Here is a 26931-nt window from a genome sequence, read left to right as displayed (position 1 = left end):
CCCCCGCAGTTCTTCTCAGACGTGAAGGAGGCAGAGGAGTTCCTGAGAAAGACACAGGAGAGCATGAAGAAGAAGTTCTCGTGCGACCGCACCATCACCGTGACACGCCTTGAGGACCTGCTGCAGGACGCCCTTGTAAGTGACCTCTTCCCCCCCCCCCCCCCCAACCCCCCGCCCCGGGCTGCTGGGGGCCCTCATGAGAGTCAGTCCCCATTTCCCATCCCGTCCCCCTTCCGGGGCCCCCCCGCCGTGCTGCAGGGCACCCTCGGGAGCACCCACTGCTTCCCTCCTTTCCTCTCGCCCCACCCTTGGGAGTGCCCTTCCCCCTTCCCCTGCAGGGGGCACTCAAAGGTACCCCTCCCCACCTCCCCTATCACCCCCCATCCCGGACCCCCAGGAGCGGTGCCTGGCCCCGGCTTTGGAACGGTCTCTAGGACGAACCCTTCAGTGGGCCTGACCCCCGGGGGCCTCGCTCTGCCTTGGGGCAGCCACCTGGCCCTGCCGCCCCCTAGGCTGGGGCTCTGGGTCTGCAGCCCCCCGCTCCGCCCTGTGAGCTCCAGCGTGTCCCGCTGAGCCCGAGGGAGGCTCGTCCCCCGCAGGGACCCATGCGCCTGGCCCCAGTGCCGCGCACGCCGCATAGCTAAAGGAGCCGGTTTGTTCTGTGTCTGGCACACGGCACAGGCCGGCCGGAGGGGAGCCTCGTCTAGGGGTTCTCAACAAGGGGAGCCCCCCTGCACACACCCCCTGAGCCCGTCATCCCGCCCCTTTTGCCCCGCACTGCCTCTGCCCCCCGTCACCCTGCCTCCCGTCACCCCACATTGCCTCTACCCCCGTCACCCCGCCCCCATCACCCCGCACTGCCTCTGCCCCCCATCACCCCGCCTCCCGTCACCCCGCCCCCATCACCCTGCCCCCATCGCCCTGCACTGCCCCCGCCCCATCACCCTGCCCCCATCAACCCGCCCCCCATCGCCCCACACTGCCTCTACCCCCGTCACCCCGCCCCCATCACCCTGCACTGCCTCTGCCCCCCCATCACCCCGCCTCCCATCACCCCACTCCCATCACCCCGCCCCCCATCGCCCTGCACTGCCCCTGCCCCCCGTCACCCCGCCCCATCACCCTGCCCCCATCACCCCACCCCCCATCACCCCGCACTGCCTCTGCCCCCCATCACCCCGCCTCCCGTCACCCCACCCCCATCGCCCCACATTGCCTCTACCCCCATCACCCCGCCCCCATCACTCCGCCCCCATCACCCTGCACTGCCCCTGCCCCCCGTCACCCCACCCCCCATCGCCCTGCACTGCCCCTGCCCCCATCACCCTGCCCCCATCACTCTGCCCCCCATCGCCCTGCACTGCCCCCCGTCACCCCGCCCCCCATCACTCTGTGCTCTCCGCAGGAGGAGAAGGAGCAGATCACAGAGTACAAAGGGCACCTGACGGGGCTGGCCAAGCGGGCCAAAGCCATCGTGCAGCTCAGGCCACGCAACCCGGCCACCCCGCTCAAGGGCCGGCTGCCAGTGCAGGCCGTCTGTGACTACAAGCAGATGGAGGTGAGAGGGCCTGGGGGCGGGGCGGGGCGGGGGGAGGATCTGGGCACGGGGACCCGGGGGTGGGGAGCAGGGCAGGGGGTGGGGGTTGGGGTCTGGGCGCGGGGACCCGGGGTGGGGGACAGGTGTGGGGCTGGGGGCCCGGGGCTGGGAGCGAGGGTCTAGGGGGTGTGGTCCAGCGGCTGGGTGCGGGGACCCGGAGGTGGGGGGCAGGTGTGAGGGGCAGCGGCCCTGGGGTTGGGGGCCTGGGGGTGGGACCTGGGGGCGGGGCCCAGCTGCCCTACCCAGCAAGGCCAGCAGCAGAGGCTGGGGGTGCAGAGGGTGAGCCTGGCGTGGGCACTGGCCCCGGGGGTGGGTGCAGAGGCCAGTGCTCAGGCTGGCCGGACGGGCACTGGCCTCTGGGGCTGACGCTGCCCCCCCGACTGCCCTAGATCACGGTGCACAAGGGAGATGAGTGTGTCCTGATGAGCAACGCTCAGCCCTCCAAGTGGAAGGTGCTCAGTGGCTCGGGGAGCGAGTCCATCGTGCCGTCCGTCTGCTTCCTCGTGCCCCCGCCCAACAGGGAGGCGCTGGACGCCGTCAGCAGGTGCGAGCGGGGACGCTGCGGGGCCGGGCCTCGGGGGCACTCCCCATCTGGTGGGATCTCTCGGCTCCCCTCCCCCATCCGGCGGGACCCCTCCCCCATCCATTGCGAACCCCTCTCCTCCCCCTCCAACTTGGCCCATCTGTTCTGGGGGGGTCCCATGGCTCCCCTTTCCCCTCCTCTGGATCCCCCTGCTTCCTGTCCAAGCTCCTCTGCTGCCCCCTCCCCTTCCCCCCTTTGTCTGGGTCTCCCTGCTCCCCTCCCCACACCTCTCTCTGGCCCTCTCTGCTGCCCCCTCCCCTTGCTCCCACCTGGGCTGCTCTCCTCTCATGGCCTGGGGCAGTGCATGTCGGGGGCCTGTCTCCATCCCCCATGCCAGCCACAGGGGCAGCAGCCTTTCTCCCCTGAAGCTCCATGGGTCCCCCCCGGTCTCGTGGTGCTGCTGGGGGCTGGGCCCCGAGTCCGTGCCGGGGAGCCCTGCCTTCTGCCCAGCCCATGTGGGCTGGGCTCACTGGTTCTCGCTCTCCCCAGGCTGGACGTCAGCCACCAGCACGTGGTGACATTGTGGCACCAGCTGCACGTGGATATGAAGAGCCTCCTGTCCTGGCAGTACCTGGTCCGGGACATCCAGCAGATCCAGTCCTGGTCCCTGCTCGTGGTGCGTTGCGGCCCCAGCCCTGTTCGCGGAGGGGGGCTGGAGATCCCGGGGAGGAGCTAGGAGGGTGGGGCCAGGCTGGGCGCTGGGAAATTCAGGCTCAATCTCAAGAGAGAGCCCCGTGGCTGGAGAAGGGTCCCCTGGCCCCCCAACACCCACCTGGCGCTGGGGTACTGGGAACAGGGTGTCCCCCACGGCTGGCCTGGGGCGGAAGTTGGTCTGGGGGCTTTCTCGCCCCCACCTGCTGGTGGGACCTCTCCCCTGTCCTTGCTGGGCGTGGGGGTGCTGGCGAAGGGGGGCCAGCACCCGTCTGAGGCCGTGTGCCTGGCCCCCCAGTTCCGGACGCTGCAGCCCGAGGAATACCGGCAGACGCTGCGCAGCCTGGAGACCCATTTCCAGGAATTCATGCGCGACAGCCAGGACTCGCAGAGCTTCCTGCCAGACGACCGGCTGCAGATGGAGCGCGAGTACAGGGCCTGCACCCAGAAATACGAGCACCTGCTGCACAGCCTGGAGAAAGGTAACTGGGGACACACCCGCCCCCCCCCCCCACACACACACGTGTCCTGCAGAGCGCTAGTGAGGAGCTGGGCTCTGTCGGTCGCGATCACTGAACCCAGAGTCTTTTGGTTAATCTTGGGGTTTTCTGCTGTTCTCTCTTATTTGTTGTCTTGCCTTCGGTGGTGTTTGCCTCATCTCTGAGGTCGTCAATGCTGCTAACTTGTTTAGCATCAGATACAATGATTGTTTCGTGCTGTCTCTCCAAGTCTCTCACTTCTTGACCATCTGGACATTTTTGAGGCTTTCACACTCATCCTTCACCATGCACACATCCTTTACTCACACCAAGCAATTTTACAGAGAATTTCAGACAGGATTACATTTTAGAAAGGGTGATATGGTTACTAAAGGGATTACAAAATAACCTTATACAGCTTCGTTTGCCATGCAGATAAGAAACAAGCCCTTATAGCAAATGAAAATTTTTTATTAAGATGATGTTTAAAAGAAGTGAACAGTACAGAGTTTAAGCTTAGAAGTGTCTGGTTATCAGGGAGTAACATACAGATTATCAAGTTTTCAGGGGTGCGGGTGGCGTAAGGAATACATCATCTGCAGTATCCCCGATTGGGGGTAAAAGGTTGAGGGGTCAAAGTCCAGACATGGAGATATGGGGGTATGATGTCCATATACTGGCTATGTTCAGGTGTGGAGTATAATGAGTGGATACAGTGATGAGGATTACTGTAATGAAAACTTATCCTAAAACAAAAGGTGACCATAATCAGCCATAAGGACTGTCTGGTCTGTTCCTGCCTTAACATCACTTCAGACACAGGCAGCCTGTCTGATGCGTTTTTCCCGACGACCCAGGGTCGTTCCTTCCTGCTGTCCAGTCAGGGTGGCCGGCAGAATACAATCAAATCATATCATACATCAATACATTGAATGCATACGACATGATTATCCTTTATCCTTCATTCTAAGTTTCACAAAGTACCAACATAAAATCCTACTGCTACAACCAGGCCTGCCACAAAGCCAGGATACCCCTCCACATACACACACTGGGGACCACGTCTGCGACAAGGCCATACCCCCACAGGGCCATGTCTGCAATAGGACTGTGGCCGTCTCTCCCCCACCCCCAGCCCAGGCTGTGTCTGTGACGTGCCCCTCCCCCCAGCAGAACCCTTCCCAGGAGACCTCCCGTCCCAACCCCTCCCCTGTGTAGGGTATGCCCCCGACACCTTTGGGCTCACAGGGCCAAGCCCAGGAGACCTCTCATCCTACGGCCCCTCCCCTGTGTGAGGTGTCCCCACTGGGTCCATAGGGCATGCCCGGGAGACCTCTCATCCTACGGCCCCTCCCCTGTGTGAGGTGTCCCCACTGGGTCCATAGGGCATGCCCGGGAGACCTCTCATCCTACGGCCCCTCCCCTGTGTGGGTGGCCCCTCTTGGCCCATAGGGCCATGCCCAGGAGATCTCTCCCTAGCCGTCGCTAACAAAGCCACTGACCCTGCGCAGGGGAGCAGGACGAGTCCATGTGCAAGAGCTACATCTCCCAGCTGAAGGATATCCGGCTGCAGCTGGAGGGCTGCGAGTCCCGCACTGTCCACAAGATCCGGGCACCCCTCGACAAGGACCCCGTCAAGGAGTGTGCCCAGCGCATCAGCGAGCAGCAGGTACGCCCACCCCTCCCCACCCCCATGAGGATCCTGTGCCCAGCACATCAGCGAGCAGCAGATATGCCCCCTCAGCCCCCCGTGAGGACCCTGCACCCAGTCAGCTCTCTACTCAGACATCAGAACCCACCTACCACAGGACACTGGCCCCCTGCTGTGCTCCAGTCCGCAAGAAGCCACCTCCATCCCCACAGCAACACCAGAGTTATCCCCTCCCAGGCTGACCCCAGAAGGGATCCCTGCCGCATCCTGCTTCAGGCCCACGGGCTGGGCTGGGCTCAGCCCGTCCTGTCCCTCCCGGGGTACGTCTACACAGGAGCCACCGGCGGGGTACAGCTGCAGCGTGGACACCGCCTATGCTGGGGCTCTCCTGTAGGCATAGGTCCCCACCTCCCCAAAGGTTGCCAGGTCGTTGGATTTGCCATTGTCTTCATGGCCTCAGCCAGCCCCTTTCCAGTGACCACTTAGCCCCAGCCAGCCGGGCACCATTCACATCTGGGGCTGAGCGTGCCTGAGAGCAACCAGCCCTTTCCTCCCCCGAGGGACCAGTGCCATGTGCGGGGAAACTGAGGCACATGCAAGCTTCCTAAAACCATTACAAAAACGTTGGTGACAGGGCCCCCCCGTGGGATAGTGAGACGCTCTGCCGTGTTTCTGGAGCTGGGGCGCAGCATGGCATGGCTTGGCACCAGAACTGGCCTACTCTGGGTAGGGTTTTGGGAAACCCAGCTAGTGCCAGTCCAGGCGCGAGCCTGGGGCATTGCTGCCTTCCACCGGTGAGCAGCAGGCGGGGTTGCCTGGAGTGACAGCACCATCCCGTTCCTGCAGCAAATCCACGTGGAGCTGGAGGGCATCCGAAAGAACCTGGAAAAGGTGACCGAGAAGACGGAGAAGGTGCTGGCCCAGCCGGAGCACTCGAGCTCGGCCCCCGTCCTGCGCTCGGAGCTGGAGATCACTCTCCAGAAGATGGACCAGGTGTACAGCCTCTCCACCATCTACCTGGAGAAGTGAGTGTGGGGCCTGGGCTGAATAGCTTCACTGTGCAACCTGGGGGCTCCTTCCAGCCCCCAGGCCTCCCCCCTCGGCTCCCTCTGTTTCAGGGACTCCCTGCAGCCCCCGTCTCCCCCTCCCCCGGACAGTTTTCCTCCAGGCTCCCCCCGATGGCAGGGACGCTGTATATGCTGTTCCCCCCCGCCCCCGTCATCATTTCTTTGCTGTCTGTCTGGAAGAGAAGCTGCTCCGGGTGCCAGGCAGTGGCGGTTATGTGGGTGAGGGCTGTGAGGAGCTCCAAGGGTCCCAGCTGAGAACGGGCAGCGTGGTGCCAGCCAGCACTTGAGCCGCTCTGACCTCCTCTCCTGGTCTGGGCCCTGCGCTCGCAGCACCCGCTCTGGAGAGGGGCCTGGGCAGTCCCCGCTCAGTGCACAGCTGTGGGGGGATGTCCTAGTGCTGTTCTGTACGTGGGTGGGACGCTGGGCACCCCAGCTCAGAAAGGCAGAGATGGGCAATGGGTGACTGGGGCCCAAGAGACCCCTGGTCGGGCAAGCCAGGAGCCTGGGACTGTGATGGGGGTGTAACAAAGCGGCCTCTAGCGGGACACAACTGAGTGTGTCAATTCAGGACCACTAGCAGAGAGCAGGGCAGTCACAGCCCCAGGCTGGGGTTTCTGTGCACACCAAGGCAAACCAAACCAGCCAGACAGAGAAGACTTTGGTCTCACCCCACTAACCACAAGTCACACAAGCAATTCCCTTAGACACCCCAGTTTCCCAGTATCCCCACCAGTGCCCCTCGTTATAGGGACAGATGGTTATGAAAACCAATACCCCAGTAAAAGAACAAAGGTTCCCTCGATCCCGAAGGACCAAGCCCCAGACCCAGGTCAATGTACAAATCAGATCTTACCCACAAATCATGCTGTTGCCGATCCTTTAGAATCTAAAGGTTTATCCAGAAAAGGAAAAGGATAGAGATGAGAGCTAGAATGGGTTAAATGGAATCAATGACAGACAATGATGGCCAAGTTCTTGGTTCTTGTAGCAGTGAGGGAATAAATGGCAGGTTCGAATCCAGTCTCTGGAGAACATCCCCAGCTGGGATGGGTCCTTCAGTCCATTGTTCAGAGCTTCAGTTCGTAGCAAGATTCCTCCAGAGATAAGAAGCAGGATTGAAGACAAAACGGAGATGATGCAGCTGCCTTTTACAGTCTCTTGCCATGCGGCCTGTGCTTCCTTTGTTCCAAAAACAAGCTGCCCAGCACATGGCCTGAAAGCCTTAGAGTTCTGTCCATAGCAAGTCCCCAGGTGTGTCTCCCTTCTCTCAATGGGTCAGTTGTGTCGCTGATGGTCCTTAATGGGCCACCCAGCAGGCTGGGCAGAGCTGACACCAACTTGTCTGGGGTGTCACCCAGAAGCAGAGCAGAAGTTTGAAATGCAGACAGTACGGTGCCAATGCTTATAACGTTAAATACAAAAATGATACTAAATACAGATGGCATAATCCTAACCAGCCAACCATAACCTTTTCATAAACCCCTCACTTAACCTCCTTTGTACATGATTTGGTGCCACTATAGGACCTTGGTTGCAACAATAATTTATACGGTCACAGTTCATGTCAGTAACGACATACGGAATAGTGACTGGGGGGCAGTGGTTGGAGTTTGCCTGCCTCACACACAGTTCTGGGGGGAGGGTTGGGGTTTGGCCATCTCACACCCGGGCCTGGCGCAGGGGCTAGTGTTTGCCCATCTGGTCTGCGGCCCTGGCAGGGGGAGAGGCTTGGGGTGTTTCCCATCTCGTGCACGGGCCCCAGGGACCCTTTGCTTGCAGCACCTCTGAACCCAGTGCCAGGGAGGTGTTTCCTCTCGTGATTAGCCGGGAGAGCTCCCTGGCACACGGGGCGGGGAGTCTAAATTCTGAGGCGCGTTCAGAGAGGGAGAATGAGACCATTTGGGAGGCTCCAACCCCCCTTCTCCAGGGCAGGAGCCAGCCCCTTTCACCGCAGGGAGGCAGGCACCACCATGGCACGGCAGCTCCTCGCTGCCTGCAGCCGCCCCCCTGGCCAGTATCAGGGACAGGCCAGCGGGGCTCATGTTGCAGTGGGCATGTCTGGGACAAGGCGATGCTACCAGCCCAGGCTGGCCCCCATCCCTAGGGGCTGGTCAGATCTGTGGGAGTGCTCACCACAGGACACGGGGTGAGAGGGCCTAGGGGTCGCCCTCCTGCCCCCCGCACAGGTCTCTTCCATTCCCTGCCCTCTGCGAGCTAATCTGCTCCCCCTACAGGCTGAAGACCATCAACCTCGTGATCCGCAGCACACAGGGGGCGGAGGAGCTGGTCCAGAGCTACGAGGAGCAGCTGAAGGAGGTGCAGGCTGTGCCCTCTGACCTCAAGGAACTGGAGGCTAACAAGGCAGAGCTGAAGGTAATGGCCAGGGAGGCCCCTGGCTTGCCTGGACAGGATCAGTTCCTTTGGGTGCAGCGCTGGTGTTCCCCAGGCCCAGATCGGCCTCTTACACAGACCTGGATCACACGGGGGCAGGGGCCCTGCCCCAGAGCCAAGAGAGCATGAGGGCACATGCAGACACGGGGCAGGGGGGGCACTGTTAGGAGGAAGGCGGGGCCCTGGCTGGAGGGGAGGGGAGCAGTGCCCAGCAGCTGGGCAGGACCCAGGTCCAGCAAAGCGGTGGAGCTCCAGCAAGGGCTGCATTCGCCAAGAGCATTGATCGCATCCAGCCAGGGGCGGGATGGCCAGGCTGCGGGGGCAGGGAGCTGCCCATCGCTGACCTGGCCCCTGTGTGCCACAGAGGCTGCGTGGGCAGGTGGAAGGGCACCAGCCCCTCTTCAGCACCCTGCAGTCAGACCTGAGCAAGGCCAAGGACGTCAATGAGCGGATGGTGAGGGGCCACAGCGAGCGGGACGTGGACCTGGACCGGTACCGGGAGCGGATCCAGCAGCTCCTGGAGCGCTGGCAGGCCATACTGACCCAGACGGACCTGCGCCATCGCGAGCTGCAGCAACTGGGCCGCCAGCAGCGCTACTATCAGGAGAGCTATGGGTGGCTCATCCAGTGGATCCAGGACGCCAGGGAAAGGCAGGAGCAGATCCAGTCAGTGCCCGTCACGGACAGCAAGAGTGTGCGGGAGCAGCTCCTGCAGGAGAAGGTAACGCCCGTGAGAGGGCACCCGGCGGGGCCGCCCCCAGGGACACCTGTGTGACGGTGCTACCCGTGGGAGCCAGCTGAGGTCACTGAATTAGGGTGAACCCCGGTCGAATGATAACTCAGGTCTTACCCCAAACACATGCTTACAGTCAATCCTTGTTATCTAAGCTAAAATTTATTTAAAAAGAAAAGAGAGAGAGCGTTGGTTAAAAGATCAGTGTACAGACAGACTTGAGTTCAATTCTTGAGGTCCAGATACAGAGCAGAGATGAGCTTGTAGTTGCCAAAAGTCCTTTTAGAAATAGTCCAGGGGTTATAGTCCAATGGCTATGTTCAGGGTGACTCCAGTCAGTGACTGGGGATCTCAATCCTGATGGCTTAAGGTTTCCCCCTCTTGAAACCCAAAGCAGATCTGAGATGAAGAAGGATCGTGTCCCGGGTTTTTATACATTTCCTGCAGCCTTATGGCCTGAGAAAACAATTGGCTTGACTTTCCTTCTCCCAAACATCCTGGCAATTAGCACAGAGTCATTTATCCATTAAACCGTTCAGACACAGGTTCCCACAGCCTTCAAAGAGACATAGACAATTATACTCTGCCACTCAAGTGTCTTCCTAAATGTTAATATTCCCTTTTTGATCTTTGAATCAAAGCCGTAGCCATAGACAAGGCTTGTTTGCTGACATCACAAGACGTGAGCAAACATCTCCCCTTCTCTCTCTAACAATGCAGACTTGCATTTCAAAGCTCTGTTCAAAGCTCTATTCATTTACATCTCTTCCTAACCTGTCTCTAAAGTCCCGGAGGGCTGTGGGTCAGGTCAGTCTGTGAGTTAATTAACTCTTTCTGGCCCTGTCACCTTTCAATGAGATTTAATTCATTTTATTAAGATAATGTCGAAGTAAAAAGAAAACGGTACAGAGTTTAAGCATGGAAGTTTCTGGTTACCAGGGAATAAGGTACAGATTATCAAGGGGTGCGAAATTTATATTACACTCATAACGTCACAGGGTGCGACAGGGCACCCAGCAGGGACGCCCCCCAGGGACACCTATGACAGGGCACCCAGCGGGGACGCCCCCTAGGGGCGCATGGGGCAGGGGAGCTGGTGGCTTGCTGGCATGGGACAATGAAAGCCAACTGTGGCAGGGTTCTGTTCCGCTGGCTGCTTTTCTCTCTGCCTGCCCATCGGCCTGGGTGGCTTTGCTGGGTGGGTTGCCTGGAGCCGAGGGGCGAGGATGCTCCGGAGTAGGGGCTGCGACGTTCACAAGTTGTCTCTCCCCAGAAACTCTTGGAGGAGTGCGACCGGAACCGGGAGAAAGTGGATGAGTGCCAGAGATACGCCAAGCAGTACATCGACGCTATCAAGGTGCGGGCCTGAGGCTCCTCCCACAATCCCACGCTGCTTCCTGGCCTGCCAGGCGGAGCCCTCTGCCCGCAGGCTCTGCAGCAGGGGAGCTGGAGCAGGCGGCTAGGGCTGGGCTGGGTTAGTGTTTAACATGGCAGCAGAGCTGGCCTGGGCGGAGTTCACTCCCATCAGGGCCCGGTGGCTGAGCGGGAGCCAGGGTACTCGGGTGTCCCAGGAGATGAGGTTTCTCTCTAGCAGAGCCCCAGGCTGCGGAGTCTGGGTCTCTGCCAGTCTCTGACACGGGCTCTTCTCCCCCAGGATTATGAGCTGCAGTTGGTGACATACAAGGCCCAGGTGGAACCCGTGGCTTCCCCAGCCAAGAAACCCAAAGTGCAGTCTGCGTCTGACAGCGTGATCCAGGAGGTGAGGGGGGCAAGCCCGGCTTGGGGGGCTCTCTGGAGCAGCCAGGGCCAGTGCAGGGCAAATCGTGGGCAGCTGGGGCTGTGGTGCTGTGGCAGCCTGGAGGAGCTGCCTCTGGACCCAAGCTGAGGGCTGCAGCCCTCCTCTGCGTATGGGCCTGGGGACTGGTGTGGGTGGTGCACAAGTGGGCCGAGCCTGGGTCAGTCCCTGGTGTCTGGCACCAAGGAGCCCATGGGAGGGGGTTGCACTGCGGACTCATCTCCCACCCTGCCTTGGATGCGCCCGCTGACCTGTGTTTCCTGGCTGCAGTACGTGGACCTGCGGACGCAGTACAGCGAGCTGACCACTCTCACCAGCCAGTACATTAAGTTCATCAGCGAGACCCTGCGGCGGCTGGAGGAGGAGGAGGTAGGAGAGCGGAGGGTGGGGGTGGCCCAGGGCCTGGCATGCATCTAGCTGTGTTGATCTCGCTCCTTCCGTAACAACAAGGAACATGGTCCATGTTTACTGCCCGTCCCGCATCACTAACGCCCAGCCCAGGCCTCTAACCCTGTTCTGATCTGGCGGCTGGCTCTGGGTACAGCAAATTGATACTCACCAAGGGCTCCGCTGTGTCAGCCCTGCCCCCGGCGCTGGCCAGGGTCTGCCAGAGCTCTGCTCGGTCGGCGGTTAGGAGGGCACTTCCCAGATACACTTAGTACAGTCAGCGTCTGTGTCAGCATGGACCCATCCTGCCGCGGGATCTCTGACTCCTCGTTTGTTCTCTGCTGTAACCTCTCTAATTCTTCATTTCCGCCCTTGGAAGAGGAGCCACTTGGCCGGTACTTTGTCTTGGGGGATGTTTGTGTTGGTTGGGATCTAATGGAGGGTAAAAAACCAGGATGACTCTGGGATTTCTGCACCAGGTACTCCCCTCTGCGCATGCCCCTCCTCAGCCTCCCTCTCTCCGCCTCACCCCATGGCCACAAGCAACCTGCTCCCAGCACCTGCTCACTGCACCTCCTGCTTCTCCTTCACCTCCTGCAGGAACTGCCCCCGGGCCCTTCTCCCAACCCACAGGGCCATCGGGGCGGGGAAAATGGGGGAACTAACGGAGACCTCACTCAGCCTAGGCAAACAGGGAGCCCAGCCCTTCCTCAAGATGAGGGAGGGGGCCTGAGCTCAGCAGGGGCCCTCTGGCTCTGGAAGCACCAGGCCCTTGGTCATGGCTGCGCAGATATCACCCTGCTCACTGTCTAAGAGAAACAGGAGCCCTCAGCCCTCCGGATCAGCACTGCTGCAGTGTGGAGCCCTGCGAGGTTGCTGCTTCCCTTTCCCTCCCCCCGAGAGAACTGGCAGCTGTAAATCCGCTCCCAGATGTCCCTACTGCTGGAAAGGGCAGCGTTTGCATGCGCCCTGGCGGGTCTCCTTCCCGCTCCACAGGGCTGGCTTGCCTGGGCTGTGGAGTGGGGCAGTGAGGCACTGTAGAGCCAGCTCGGCAGCCCAGGGCAGAACTCAAAGCTCTCTCCACGGACTCTGTTCTGTCCTGGTGAGGAAAGGGTTACCCTGTCCCTCTGTTGCCCTCTGCCTGGTCTCCCTTCTCTCTCTGCTGCCCGTATCTCCCACGCTTTCTCCCGGCTCTGCAGCCTGACTGGGTTCCTCACTGGCCCCAAGATGACCGTACTTTTCTGCAGCTGTTGCTTTTGTGCTGGGGCCTGCAGAGGGAGAAGGCTCCCCTTGTGGCTGCCAGGGGAGAGGCCTGCAGTGGGCACGGTGAAGGTGTGCAAGCTGCTAGCTTCCTGTCTTCATTTGCCATGGGCTTTGCTCGTGCTCCATTGTTTGCTCTTGCTCCGTTGGTCACCCTGCTTCCTGCACAGCCGTCCCGCTTGCTGTGTCAGGGTCCGTCACCCGCCTCCCTGAGCTGTACTAAGTGAGATAGAGCAGTGCCGTGTCCCCTCTGTCTGCCATGCATCTTCCAGAAGCCAGCCGGGGGCTCCAGGCCATCCCCATGCCACATCCTCCACCCCAGCCCCAGCCCCTCTCTCGTCGGGCATGTGTGTGCTGCTGGTTCTGTGGTTTTCGTTGTGATTCCGTCTTCTCCCTTTGTTTTCCCTGCACTCTTCCCCTTCCAGAGGGCCGCGGAGAAGATGAAGGAGCAGGAGAGGAAGCGGCTGGCGGAGGTGGAGGCCCAGCTGGAGAAGCAGAGGCAGCTGGCCGAGGCGCACGCCAAAGCCAAAGCGCAGGCCGAGGAGGAGGCGCAGGCCTTGCAGCGCCGCATGCGCGAGGAGGTCTCCAGGAGGGAGGTGGTGGCTGTGGACGCCCAGCAGCAGAAGCAGAACATCCAGCAGGAGCTGATGCAGCTGAAGCAGATCTCCGACACCCAGATCAAATCCAAGGACAAGCTGATCGAGCAGGTGGAGTACAGCCGCAAGAGGGTGGAGGAGGAGATCCACATCATCCGCCTGCAGCTCGAGACCTCCGAGCAGCAGAAGGCCAGCGCGGAGGCGGAGCTGCGGGAGCTGCGGGCCCGGGCCGAGGAGGCCGAGCGGCAGAAGAAGCTGGCCCAGGAGGAGGCCGAGCGGCTGCGCACGCAGGTGAAGGACGAGGCGCAGAGGAAGCGGGAGGCAGAGGAGGAGCTGCAGCGCAAGGTGCAGGCGGAGAAGGACGCGGCCCGGGAGAAGCAGGCGGCCCTGCAGGACCTGGAGACGCTGCGCAGGCAGGCGGAGGAGGCGGAGAGGAGGATGAAGCAGGCTGAGCTGGAGAAGGAGCGGCAGATCCAAGTGGCTCAGGAAGCGGCGCAGAAGAGCGCGGAGACTGAGCTGCAGAGCAAGCGCCTGTCCTTTGCGGAGAAGACGGCCCAGCTGGAGATGTCCCTGAAGCAGGAGCACGTCACAGTCACCCACCTGCGGGAGGAGGCCGAGCGCCTGAAGAAGCAGCAGCTGGAGGCAGAGAAATCCAGGGAGGAGGCAGAGAGGGAGCTGGAGAAATGGCGGCAGAAGGCGAATGAGGCCCTGCGCCTCCGGCTGCAGGCAGAGGAGGTGGCTCACAAGAAGACCCTGGCTCAGGAGGAAGCTGAGAAGCAGAAGGAGGATGCGGAGAGGGAGGCCAGGAAGAGGGCGAAGATGGAGGAGTCTGCCCTGCGGCAGAAGGAGCTGGCTGAGGAGGAGCTGGAGAAGCAGAGGAAGCTGGCAGAGGGCACCGCCCAGCAGAAGTTCTCAGCTGAGCAGGAGCTGATCCGGCTGAAGGCGGAGATGGAGAACCGGGAGCAGCAACGCCTGCTGCTGGAGGAGGAGCTCTTCCGCCTGAAGAATGAGATCAGTGAGGCCATTCATAAGAGGAAGGAGGTGGAGGAGGAGCTGGCCAAGCTGCGTACCGAGATGGAGATCCTCTTGCAGAGCAAGGCCAAGGCCGAGGAGGATTCCCGTTCCACCAGCGAGAAGTCCAAGCAGAAGCTGGAAGCCGAGGCCAGCAAGCTACGGGAGCTGGCCGAGGAGGCGGCTCGGCTGCGCGCCCTGTCGGAGGAGGCCAAGCGGCAGCGGCAGCTGGCTGAGGAGGAAGCAGCCCGGCAGCGAGCCGAGGCCGAGAGGATCCTGAAGGAGAAACTGGCCGCCATCAGCGAAGCCTCCCGGCTGAAGACGGAGGCTGAGATCGCCCTGAAGGAGAAAGAGGCAGAGAACGAGCGGCTGAGGCGGCTGGCGGAGGACGAGGCCTACCAGCGCAAGCTGCTGGAGGAGCAGGCAGCCCAGCACAAGCAGGACATTGAGGAGAAGATCACCCTGCTGAAGAAGTCCTCTGACACCGAGCTGGAGCGGCAGAAGAGCATTGTGGATGATACGCTGAAGCAGCGGCGCATCATCGAGGAGGAGATCCGCATTCTCAAGATCAACTTTGAGAAGGCATCGGCGGGCAAGACAGACCTGGAGCTGGAGCTGAGCAAGATCAAGAGCAGCGCGGAGGAGATCCAGCGCAGCAAGGAGAGGGCCGAGCAGGAGGCTGAGAAGCAGCGGCAGTTGGCCCTGGAGGAGGAGAACCGCCGCAGGGAGGCTGAGGAGAAGGTGAAGAAGATCTTGGCTGCAGAGCAGGAAGCTGCCCGGCAGCGCAAGGTGGCCCTGGACGAGGTGGAGCGCCTGAAAGCCAAGGTGGAGGAGGCCAAGAGGCAGAAGGAGCTGGCGGAGAAGGAGTCGGAAAGGCAGATCCAGCTGGCCCAGGAAGCGGCTCAGAAGAGAATTCAGGCTGAGGAGAAGGCCCACCTGGCTACAGTGCAGCAGAAGGAGCAGGAGCTGCTGCAGACGAGGCGCCAGGAACAGAACATCCTGGACAAGCTGAGGGAAGAGGCCGAGAAGGCCAAGAAAGCAGCGGAGGAAGCAGAGTTTGCACGCGTCAAGGCTGAGCAGGATGCGACCCTGTCCCGGCAGCAGGTGGAGGAGGCAGAGCGCCTGAAGCAGCGAGCCGAGCAGGAGGTGCAGGCCAAAGCCAGAGCCCAGGAGGATGCTGAGAAGCTCAGGAAGGAGGCTGAGCTGGAGGCGGCTAAGCGGGCCCAAGCCGAGCAGGCGGCTCTGAAGCAAAAGCAGCTGGCTGACGCCGACATGGAAAAGCACAAGAAGTTTGCAGAGCAGACGCTGAGGCAGAAGGCCCAGGTGGAGCAGGAGCTGACCAAGGTCAAGCTGCAGCTGGAGGAGACGGACCACCAGAAAAGCATCCTGGATGAGGAGCTGCAGCGGCTGAAGGAGGAGGTGACGGACGCCATGAGGCAGAAGGCCCAGGTGGAGGAAGAGCTCTTCAAGGTGAAGATCCAGATGGAGGAGCTGATCAAACTGAAGACCCGGATCGAGCAGGAGAACAAGGTGCTGATCCTGAAGGACAAGGACAACACCCAGAAGTTCCTGGTGGAGGAGGCAGAGAAGATGAAGCTCGTGGCGGAGGAGGCTGCTCGCCTGAGTGTGGAGGCGCAGGAGGCCGCCCGCATGCGGAAGCTGGCGGAGGACGACCTGGCGCAGCAGCGGGCACTGGCGGAGAAGATGCTGAAGGAGAAGATGCAGGCAGTGCAGGAGGCCACGCGGCTGAAGGCGGAGGCAGAGATGCTGCAGAGGCAGAAGGACCTAGCTCAGGAGCACGCCAAGAAGCTCCAGGAGGACAAAGAGCAGATGCAGCAGCGCCTCACTGAGGAGACCGAGGGCTTCCAGAAACTCTTGGAGGCCGAGCGCAAGCGGCAGCTGGAGATCATGGCCGAGGCCGAGCGCCTCAAGCTGCACGTGACCGAGATGAGTATGGCGCAGGCCAAGGCAGAGGAGGACGCGAAGCGGTTCAAGAAGCAGGCGGAAGAGATCAGTGAGAAGCTGCACAAGACGGAGCTGACCACCCAGGAGAAGATGACGCTGGTCCACACGCTGGAGATCCAGAGGCAGCAGAGCGACAGGGACGCGGAGAATCTGAAGAGAGCGATCGCTGAGCTGGAGAGGGAGAAGGAGAAGCTGAAGCGGGAGGCAGAGCTGCTGCAGCAGAGATCAGAAGAGGTACTGATTTTCCTGTTCCCCCTTGCTGTCATATTATTGCTGGGGGACACCCTCTGCTTAGTGTCCTAACTGAGCTGACCATGTAGAATGGCAGCCTTCAGAGAGCTGACTGTGCCCCCAAAATGCCAGCCAGGGTCCACAGTTCCCTTAGCAACCGACAATCCTCCATAACCCACATGGGCTGTCCGCAGACTCGTCTCACAGGCCCCAGGGTTGTTACGGGTGACGTGCCCGAGGGAACATGGGCAAAGACAAGGGGAGGATTTTCAAAAGCACCTCCACGGTTTAGCAGCCCAAGTGCCATCGACTCTCGGGGGACTTGTGCTCCCAGGTCACTGGAGTGCTCTGGAAAACCTCACCTAATGCACCAAGTCCCTGCTCCACGGACCCAGACTCTTAGCCTTGCTCCTGCAGCTCCCGTGAGCACACGCACACAGCTCGCATGTGTGTGCAGTGCTAAGGCTCCAGCTGCAGAGTGACCTGTAATTGACCCAGGAGTGTATCTGAGCAGCTTTGCCCCACGGCCCCATCGGAGGTTGCTCATCTCTAACTGGTATTGGCAGAGTCCATCCTCCCTGCACATGGTGTGCCGTTCTCCTGCAGGCACAGGGTGTCCACTCCCTGAGCGCCAGGCACAGACGGTGGTGACTCTAAGGTCCTTGGCCGTATGGACATTCACCCTGCTCCTTGGGATGCATAATGGGGCATGATTAGCTTTGTTTACCCCAACAGAAGAACAGTGTCCCTCTCCTGCTTCTTTAATCCAATCTAGCATGCAGTAATGCCCAAACTCCTCCTCATCTTCCCACCCCACCCCATTAACACTAATGCACCGCAGCAGGGGGCTGGCCCGTGTACCTGCAAACATAAGCCCAAGGTACTAGCCTGTAATATGACTTGCTACTATACCCCAAGCGTTTTCCGGCTAGCGCCCTCCCACTAATGGTTATCCCTGTCTGCACCAGGTTTTTGTGGGCTCTATTTGGGGTTAAGTGGGGTTGGGTCTAAGAGACGTTTCTTTGTTTCCCTGCTCCAGATGCAGACGGCTCAGCAGGAACAGCTCCGTCAGGAGACTCACATACTCCAGCAGAGCTTCTTAACAGAGAAGGATAGCCTGCTTCAGAAAGAGAGGTTCATTGAGGAAGAGAAAGTCAAGCTGGAGAAACTCTTCGAAGACGAGATGAACAAAGCTCAGACCCTGAAGGCAGAGCAGGACCGGCAGCGGAAGCAGATGGAGCAGGAGAAGCAGCAGCTGGAGGCCACCTTGGACGATGCAAAGAAGAAGCAGAAAGAGGCGGAGAAAAATGTCCAGCGTAAGCAGGAAGAGCTTCAGCAGCTGGAAAAGCAGCGACAGCAGCAAGAGAAACTCCTCGCAGAGGAGAACCAGAAGCTAAGGGAGAAACTGGAACAGCTGCAAGAGGAGCACAGGGCCGCGCTGGCCCAGACTCGAGAGATCATGATCCAAACTGACGACATTCCTGTGGATGCTGCGATTTTGCCTACCCAGCTGACTCCAACCAAAGCGGTGCCCAATGGCAGAGACGCCGTGGATGGCCTGGCTCAGAATGGGGAGCCGGAGTTTGCGTTTCATGGCATCCGGCAGAAGGTGCCTGCGGAGAAGCTGGTTGAGGCCGGCATCCTGGGCAGAGAGATCTTGGACAAGTTGGTGAAAGGGACGGTGACCGTGGCTGAACTTGCGCAGAGGGATGACCTCAGGAAATACCTGCAGGGCCAGAGCAGCATCGCCGGCTTGCTTATTAAACCCACCAACGAGAAGATGAGTATCTACAAGGCCATGAAGAAACAGCTGCTGAGCCCAGGCACGGCACTCATCCTCCTGGAAGCACAAGCTGCCTCCGGCTTCATAATTGACCCAGTGAGAAACAAGAGGCTCTCTGTAAACGAGGCTGTGAAAGAAGGAGTAATTGGACCAGAGCTGCACAATAAAATGCTGTCTGCCGAGAGGGCAGTAACCGGTTACAGAGACCCCTACACCGGAGACAAGATCTCCCTCTTCCAGGCCATGACAAAAGACCTCATTGTCCAAGACCACGGCATCCGCCTGCTGGAGGCCCAGATCGCCACCGGCGGCATCATCGACCCCGTGAACAGCCACCGCCTGCCAGTGGAAGCGGCCTACAAGCGGGGCTACTTCGACGAAGAGATGAACCAGACCCTGTCAGACCCCACGGACGACACCAAGGGCTTCTTTGACCCCAACACTCAGGAGAACCTGACCTACCTGCAGCTGATGGAGAGATGCATGACTGACCCTGAGACTGGGCTCTGCCTCTTGCCGCTCACCGACAGAGCAGCCAAAGGAGGGGACCTGGCCTACACTGATCAAGAGGCCAAAGATGTTTTCAAGAAGGCCACGGTGTCTGCCCCCTTCGGCACATTCAAAGGAAAGACGGTGACCATCTGGGAGATCATCAACTCGGAGTACTTTACCGAGGAGCAGAGGCGAGACCTGTTGCGGCAGTACAAGACTGGCAAGATCACCGTGGAGAAGATCATCAAGATTGTCATCACCGTAGTGGAAGAGAGTGAGAAGAAGAGCCAGCTGTGCTTTGAAGGGCTCCGTGCTGCTGTCCCTGCCGCTGAGCTGCTGGAGAGCAAAATCATTGACAAAGATCTCTACAACCAGCTGCACCAGGGCAAGAAGTCTGTGAAGGACGTGGCTGAGGCAGGCGCCATAAAGAGGTATCTGAAGGGCACCGACACCATTGCTGGCATCCTGGTGGAGTCGACTGGGCAGAAGTTCACGCTCTATGACGCCCTGAAGAAAAACCTGCTGAAGCCAGAGGCTGCCCTGCCGTTGCTGGAGGCCCAGGCAGGCACGGGGTACATCATCGATCCCGTTAGAAACGAGAAGCTCTCGGTGGACGAGGCAGTGAGAGCTGGGATTGTCGGGCCAGAGTTCCATGAGAAGCTGCTGTCTGCAGAGAAGGCTGTGACTGGCTACAAAGACCCGTACACCGGACAGACGGTCTCCCTGTTCCAAGCGCTAAGGAAAGGCCTGATCCCCAGCGATACTGGGATCCGCCTGCTGGACGTCCAGCTGGCCACCGGTGGCATAGTTGACCCTGTGAACAGCCACCGCCTGCCACTCGATGTTGCCTGTAAGCGGGGCTACTTCGACGAGGAGACAAACAAGGCCCTGTCCACTCCCAGCGACGACACCAAGGCCTTCTATGACCCCAACACTCAGGAGAACCTCACCTACACCCAGCTGCAGAAGAAATGCCGACCAGACAAGCAGACCGGCCTCTACCTGCTGCCCCTCTCAGACCAGGCCATCCGGTCACAGCAAGAGGAGGTCTACACGGACAGCCAGGCGAAGGAGTCCTTAGACAAGGCGACCCTGGAGGTGCCAGCTGGCAGCTTGAAGGGCAAGACAGTGACGATCTGGGAGCTGATCCACTCTGAGTATTTCACCGAGGAGCAAAGGAGGGAGCTGCTGCGGCAGTACAAGACCGGCAAGGTCACCATTGAGAAGATCATCAAGATAATGATCACCATCATTGAGGAAACAGAGACCAAGAAGCAGGAGAAGCTGACGTTCAGCGGCCTCCGAGCACCTGTTCCTGCTAGTGAGCTGCTGGAGTCGAGGGTCCTTAGCAAAGCCCAGTACGAGCAGCTCAGGGAAGGCAAGAAGTCGGTGAAAGACCTCTCCGAGACGGACTCTGTGAAGAGGTTCCTGCGGGGCAGCGACTGTGTCGCTGGCATCTACGTGGAAGACACGAAGGAGAAACTGAACCTCTACGAGGCCATGAAGAGAAACCTCCTGAGGCCAAGCACCGCTGTCACCCTGATGGAAGCTCAGGCAGCCAGTGGGTTCCTGGTCGACCCCGAAAGGAACCAAAAGCTGTGTGTCAACGAGGCTGTGAAAGCTGGCCTCGTTGGGCCGGAGCTCCACGAGAAGCTGCTCTCTGCAGAGAAGGCCGTCACTGGGTATAAGGACCCCTACTCTGGGAACACCATCTCCCTCTTTGAAGCCATGAAGAAGGGGCTGATCCTCAAGGAGCACGGCATCCGCCTGCTGGAGGCCCAGGTCGCCACTGGCGGCATCATCGACCCCGTGCACAGTCACCGCCTCCCCGTGGAGGTGGCTTACAAGCGGGGCTACTTCGACCAGGAGATGAACCGGATCCTCTCTGACCCCAGCGACGACACCAAGGGCTTCCTTGACCCCAACACGCAGGAGAACCTGACCTACCTGCAGCTGAAGGAGAGGTGCATCGAGGACCCCGAGACCGGCCTGTACCTCCTGCCTCTGAAGCAGCCGGAGAAGCCCACGATGGTGGAGACGACCCATGTGTACACGGAGGCAGAGACCCGGAAAGCATTTGAGGAAACGCAGGTCAGCATCCCCGTGGGCAGCATGGCCGGCTCCTCCATGTCCCTGTGGGAGATCATGCAGTCAGACCTCATCCCCGAGGAGCAGCGGAAGCGGCTGATGGAGGAGTTCCGCTCCGGCAATGTGACCAAGGAGCGCATGATCATCATCATCATCGAGATCATCGAGAAGACAGAGATCATCCGGCAGCAGGACCTGACCTCCTACGACTTTGTCCGGCGCCGGATCACGGCTGACGACCTCTATGAGGCCAGGATCATCTCCCTGGAGATATACAACGTGCTGAAGCAGGGCTCCAAGACCATCCGAGAGATCCTGGAGATAGAGACCGTCTGGAAATACCTGTACGGAACCGGCTGCATAGCTGGCATCTACATCCCCTCCACCAAGCAGAAGCTCAGTGTCTATCAGGCCCTGAAGAAAGGGCTGATCAGCCCTGAGGTAGCCCGCTGCCTGCTGGAGGCCCAGGCTGCCACTGGCTTCATGATCGACCCCATAAAGAATGAGATGCTGACGGTAGACGAAGCTGTCAGGAAAGGAGTGGTGGGGCCGGAAATCCATGACCGGCTGCTGTCCGCAGAGAGAGCTGTGACCGGCTACAGGGACCCGTACAGCGAGCAGAAGATCTCACTCTTCCAGGCCATGAAGAAGGATCTGATCCCCACTGAGGAAGCCCTCCGGCTGCTGGATGCTCAGCTAGCCACTGGTGGCATCATCGACCCGTTCCTGGGGTTCCACTTGCCTCTGGAGGTCGCCTATCAGCGTGGCTTCTTCAGCAAGGAGACTTGCGACAGGCTGTCGGAGCCCAGCGAGGTCCGGAGCTACGTGGACCCCTCCACGGACGAGAAGCTCAGCTACGTGCAGCTCCTCAAGCGATGCCGGAAGGACGAGAACAACGGCCAGCTGCTGCTGCCCTTGTGTGACACGAGGAAGCTGACCTTCCGGGGCCTGAGGAAGCAGATCAGCGTGGAGGAGCTGGTGCGGTCCCAGGTCATGGACGAAGCGACAGCCCAGCGCCTCCAGGATGGCTTAACCTCCATCGAAGAAGTCTCCAAAAACCTGCAGAAGTTCCTGGAGGGCACCAGCTGCATCGCTGGTGTCTTCGTGGACTCCACCAAGGAGCGGCTCTCCGTGTACCAAGCCATGAAGAAAGGCATCATCCGGCCTGGCACAGCTTTCGAGCTCCTGGAGGCCCAGGCAGCCACTGGGTACGTGATCGACCCCATCAAGGGCTTCAAGCTGACGGTGCAGGAGGCAGTGCGGATGGGCATTGTGGGCCCAGAGTTCAAGGACAAGCTCCTTTCGGCGGAGAGGGCAGTGACCGGTTACAAAGACCCCTACTCGGGCAAACTGATCTCCCTCTTCCAGGCCATGAAGAAGGGCCTGATCCTGAAAGATCACGGGATCCGTTTGCTAGAGGCCCAGATCGCCACGGGAGGCATTATCGATCCAGAGGAAAGCCATCGCCTGCCCGTGGAGATGGCCTACAAGCGGGGCCTGTTCGACGAGGAAATGAACGAGATCCTCCTGGACCCCAGCGACGACACCAAGGGCTTCTTTGATCCCAACACCGAGGAGAACCTGACCTACCTGCAGCTCATGGAGCGGTGCATCACTGACGCGGAGACTGGGCTGTGCCTACTCCCTCTGAAGGAGAAAAAGCGGGAGAGAAAGACCTCGTCCAAGTCGTCTGTCCGCAAGCGCAGGGTGGTGATTGTCGACCCAGAGACAGGGAAGGAGATGTCGGTTTATGAAGCCTACCGCAAAGGCCTCATCGACCACCAAACCTACCTGGAGCTCTCTGAGCAAGAGTGTGAGTGGGAAGAGATCACCATCTCCTCCTCGGACGGGGTGGTCAAGTCCATGATCATCGACAGGAGGTCCGGGCGACAGTACGACATCGACGACGCGATTGCAAAGGGCCTGATTGATCAGTCTGCCCTGGACCAGTATCGCTCCGGCACCCTGTCCATCACCGAGTTTGCAGACATGCTCTCTGGAAACGTGAGCGGCTTCCGATCAAGATCTTCTTCTGTTGGGTCCTCTTCCTCCTACCCCATAAGCCCAGCCCCTGCGAGAGCTCAGCTGACATCCTGGAGCGACCCTGCTGAAGAGACCGGTCCAATTGCTGGGATCCTGGACACGGACACCCTGGAGAAAGTGTCCATCACGGAGGCCATGCACCGCAATCTTGTAGACAACATCACTGGACAGCGGCTGCTGGAGTCCCAGGCCTGCACCGGAGGCATCATCGACCCCAGCACTGGGGAGAAATTCTCTGTTGCTGATGCAGTCAACAAGGGCCTGGTTGACAAAATCATGGTGGACAGGATCAACCTCGCTCAGAAGGCGTTCTATGGCTTTGAGGATCCGAGAACCAAGACGAAAATGTCAGCCGCCCAAGCCTTAAAGAAGGGCTGGCTGTACTACGAAGCTGGCCAGCGGTTCCTGGAGGTACAGTACCTGACGGGTGGGCTGATTGAGCCCGACGTGCCAGGCCGGGTCTCGCTTGATGATGCGCTGCAGAAAGGCACAATCGACACGCGCACAGCCCAAAAGCTGCGGGACGTGAACACCTACTCCAAGTATCTCACCTGCCCCAAAACGAAACTCAAGATCTCCTACAAGGATGCAATGGACAGAAGCATGGTTGAGGAGGGAACAGGCCTGCGCCTGCTGGAAGCTTCCTCCCAGTCCAGCAAAGGATACTTCAGCCCCTACAACGTCAGTGGCTCGGGCTCCACCTCTGGCTCTAGATCGGGCTCCCGAACAGGATCTAGATCAGGCTCCAGGCGAGGGAGCGTTGATGCCACCGGCTCCGGCTTCTCCATGACCTTCTCTTCCTCCTCCTACTCTTCCTCAAGCTACGGACGCAGATACACATCTGGTCCCCAGAGCAACGTGGATGCTGCTGAACTCACTCTCGCCTTGTGCAGCCTAAATGGGAGCTGCGGATGGGAAGCAAACAGGAAGCTCCCCGACCTGCAGAGGCCTCAGCTGACAGTGGCATAAAGTCCTCTCCCTGCCTGCCCCAGCCCCCCAAAACACTGAGGAACCTTCCCATTTATCCTGCTCTGCATGTGGTGAAGCTACTGGCTAATCATCCGACTATTATTTTTAAACCCCAATTTTCTTCCAAAGCAGTGCCTAAAGTTTAACCAAAAAGAGGAGACTAATATATATTAATATGTATGATTGTTGGGACAGTATTTGTATATTTAGCGGTGAGAGAAAACACACTACCCTCCAGCTCAGTAACCCAGGAGCTTGCTTCGGTTCGTACCATCTGCAGAGTCAACTAACCCAGCCACCACCAAGCCGCTCCCACAGCCCGGCAGAACCTGCCAACAGGTTTGCATTTTTGATCCTAACCAGCTAGTGACTTTTTTTACTAACTCTGCCAGCTTCATCCCCTACCATCCCCAGAGGAGGAGAGGGCACTGTCCCCAGCTCTCAGACCTGCTGCTCATGCCAGCTGCCCTCCCCCTTCCCGGGAAAAGAGACTGTGACCTTGGACCCTGGACTGACCACACTGTCCCTCAGCGCTTTGGCCCAGGACAGCGACCTCTGCACACCAGCTCTGGAGCCGTTGCCTGGATCCTTTCTGCTGGCCTTCGGTGGGGCAGAGGAGGAGGCTGCTGTCTGCTACCTGCCCCCTCCCAAGAGCTCCTCAGCCTGCCTCCCAGAACTCCCCACAGCCGCTGTGGCCTCGGCACTCAGACTGTAAGTGCATGCTGGGGCTGCCTCTGTGCTTTCACAGAGCCTGCTGCCATGGGGATGGATCTGCCTGCCTCTCTGCTCCACAGCTTCACCCCCCCAAGAGGTTTTACGTTGCATCTGCACCTCCTCCTCCAGCCTGCTTGTTCACTCTGACGCATTCCATCATGCTTTGCTTTTCCGGCCCAAGTTCCCGGGGGAATCTTACATTGCCGTGTGCTGCTGTTGGCCAGTGGCTATGTCTGCATGTGTGTGTCTGTCTGTCTGTCTCTGTCTCTCTCTGTGTATCTGGGAAGTGCCCTGTACAAGGTTGATTGTTTAGACTGAATCATGAGACTAATGAATTGAGAGGTATTTATCAGAACCCCTCTGCCAGCCTGGCAGCACGGCTGACCAGAACCTTGACAAACCAGCCCCAGTCCCTGCACGCACACCTGTACGCACGCAAGGTTTCTGTGCCCAGGTCCCATGCCAGCTGTGGTGGAAGCCTGCCAGACACCCCCCCATACCCTTTGCTAAATGGGGTTCTTGCAGAATGTCTTACCTTGGATGCAAAGCGCGAGGCTTTGTAGCAGCTGTACGTTTCAAGGTCTGCCTGGCTCGGAGGGGGTCGTAGTCCAGCACAGCAGCGTGGAGGTGCTGACTTTGTTAAAACTCCGATTCTTACTTTCCTTTCTCACCTTGATTTCTTTCCCTCTTCATTTGTCTGCCATGTTTTCCCACCTGTAATGATGCTCTCTCTCTCTGTCAGACATCTTTTTCCAGTCCCACCAAAGAAGTCCCCTTGCCACTGGGAGAATTCCTTAGCTGGGTCTCTGACGTTAGCAAGTCCTGGATCAGTTCCCGGGGAGCCCCGGACTCAGCAGCTCCTCGGCTGCACTCCTCCACACAGGTAACTCCAACCGCTTTTGAGTCTCTGTGTTTGGAGACCGGGCTTTCTGCAAATCTAGTTCTGGCTGCACTCACCTGGAAGTTGTGTTCCCCAGACGTCGGAGTACTGGGGCGCCGACATGCCTTGGAGCAGTTTGAAGGTGCGCTGGTTCCACATGGACTAGTTTGTGGCCATTGCTTTGCTCTCAGGTGGGCTTGGGGTAAAATAACTTACAGTTACGCACTGAATTGGTTCTGAGCACCTGCAGCTCCCGCTGTCTGCAGTGACGTGAGCTCTCCGGTCGTGGTACCAGTCAGTGGCCCACAGCGTCAGGGATGTCTTATATCATCTATCTTCGGCGTGACCTTCCGAAGGGGCTAACAGCTAGAGGGTGCTAGCTTGCTGGGGGGAGGGCGAGAGATGGGGACAGATGGGGTGGGGTGAACGTATCCGTGCAGCGTCCTCGGCTCTGTTTGATGGTGTCATCTCATGAACAAACCCTCCGATCTCATCCCACCCTTTTCTTTATTTTGTTTACTTTGTTGTAGCGTTGCTGGATGTCCATCCCAACTGTCCTCCCCGCTGCCGTGGAGCCCGTACCCCCGTGCTGGGGGGAAGTGGGACAGCACTGAGGACTCCCCCTCCCTTTGCACTGGTCCAGCGGGCCCAGTCTGAGACTCTGAGAGGCAGCACCCCTCCAGGCAGCCCGTGGAAAGCCACTTGGAGCTGCTGGAGCTGTCCTTCCCCGCCAGCACTGAGAGCTGATCCTCTGTCCCCGGTCCTGAAGACTGGGGCGTGCCTGGGGGCTGCTCTGGAGAACTGCAGCCCAGCGAAGATGGCAGCAGAGTGCTTGGGGGGAGGCGTCCGTGCAGAGCCGGGGCGAGCGTTGCTGCCTGCTCTCACACACGCATGTGTGCCTGATGCAGGACCTGCACGGTGACCCCCAGCCTGTCTCGCCCGCTCCCATTCTCAGCAGCCCCCGGGGCGGAAGGGGCTCCGCCCTCTGTCTGCAGCAATAAGAGCCGTGAAGGCACCCTGGGGCTCAGCCCTGGCTTGTGATGTAATTGTACATGCGGGGCTCCCCCTTCGGGCGAGCCCTGGCTTCTAGGGCCTTCCCAGCTCCCCAGACAAGGGCACAGACACCTCCGGACTCCTTGCACTAGTACGGCCTTTCCCCTCCCCCATCACCAGCAATGGGCAAAGAACGGCATGTGTCATGTTCCAGCAGCAACCCCTCACGCGTGTGCATCCAAACCCATTTCGCCTCCTCCTCCTCCCCCCCTCCGCCGCCCGCTCTCATTGGCTACATGTAAATCAAGTCATGTTATCCCTCAGCATTTGTCACTATATTATTCTCATTATCCAGTTTTTGCTTTTGCATGATGTACTAACATGGGCGATTGTGTAACATATTCCAGCCTGAGCCGGGGCGCCCGGTCCCAGCTCCCTCCCCTTGGGACGCTGGGCTCCCCTGGCTCCCGCTTGTTTCTGTTCAGGGCAGCAAGGGCTGATTAACAAGCCAAATGCATCTCTCTTTTTGGGGGGCAAAACACTAAAACCTGACTTGTATATACCGTGAAGTG

At 59.6% G+C, this 26931-nt stretch overlaps 1 protein-coding gene across 14 annotated transcripts in view; it reads left to right on the top strand.

Annotated features, from left to right (window-relative positions):
• Positions 1-23912, top strand: part of PLEC (plectin) — a 79711-nt gene extending 55799 nt beyond the window's left edge. For all 14 annotated transcript variants that reach the window (XM_073329770.2, XM_073329768.2, XM_073329769.2 and 11 more), the window contains 14 exons: positions 10-135; positions 1406-1558; positions 1987-2141; positions 2670-2796; positions 3130-3313; positions 4822-4979; positions 5808-5986; positions 8263-8401; positions 8784-9140; positions 10426-10509; positions 10807-10911; positions 11218-11316; positions 13020-16400; positions 17437-23912. In XM_073329770.2, coding sequence (XP_073185871.2) covers positions 10-135; positions 1406-1558; positions 1987-2141; positions 2670-2796; positions 3130-3313; positions 4822-4979; positions 5808-5986; positions 8263-8401; positions 8784-9140; positions 10426-10509; positions 10807-10911; positions 11218-11316; positions 13020-16400; positions 17437-23772 — 11583 coding nt within the window. In that variant the 3' untranslated portion in view covers positions 23773-23912. The remainder of the gene's footprint in view (positions 1-9; positions 136-1405; positions 1559-1986; positions 2142-2669; positions 2797-3129; positions 3314-4821; positions 4980-5807; positions 5987-8262; positions 8402-8783; positions 9141-10425; positions 10510-10806; positions 10912-11217; positions 11317-13019; positions 16401-17436) is intronic.
• The last annotated feature ends 3019 nt before the right edge of the window (positions 23913-26931 follow it).

Source organism: Lepidochelys kempii, chromosome 2 (genome assembly GCF_965140285.1).
Source record: "Lepidochelys kempii isolate rLepKem1 chromosome 2, rLepKem1.hap1, whole genome shotgun sequence".
Taxonomy (NCBI): Eukaryota; Metazoa; Chordata; order Testudines; family Cheloniidae; genus Lepidochelys; species Lepidochelys kempii.
The sequence above is the reverse complement of the archived record's forward strand: the minus strand, read 5'-3'. Positions and strand labels throughout refer to the sequence as shown.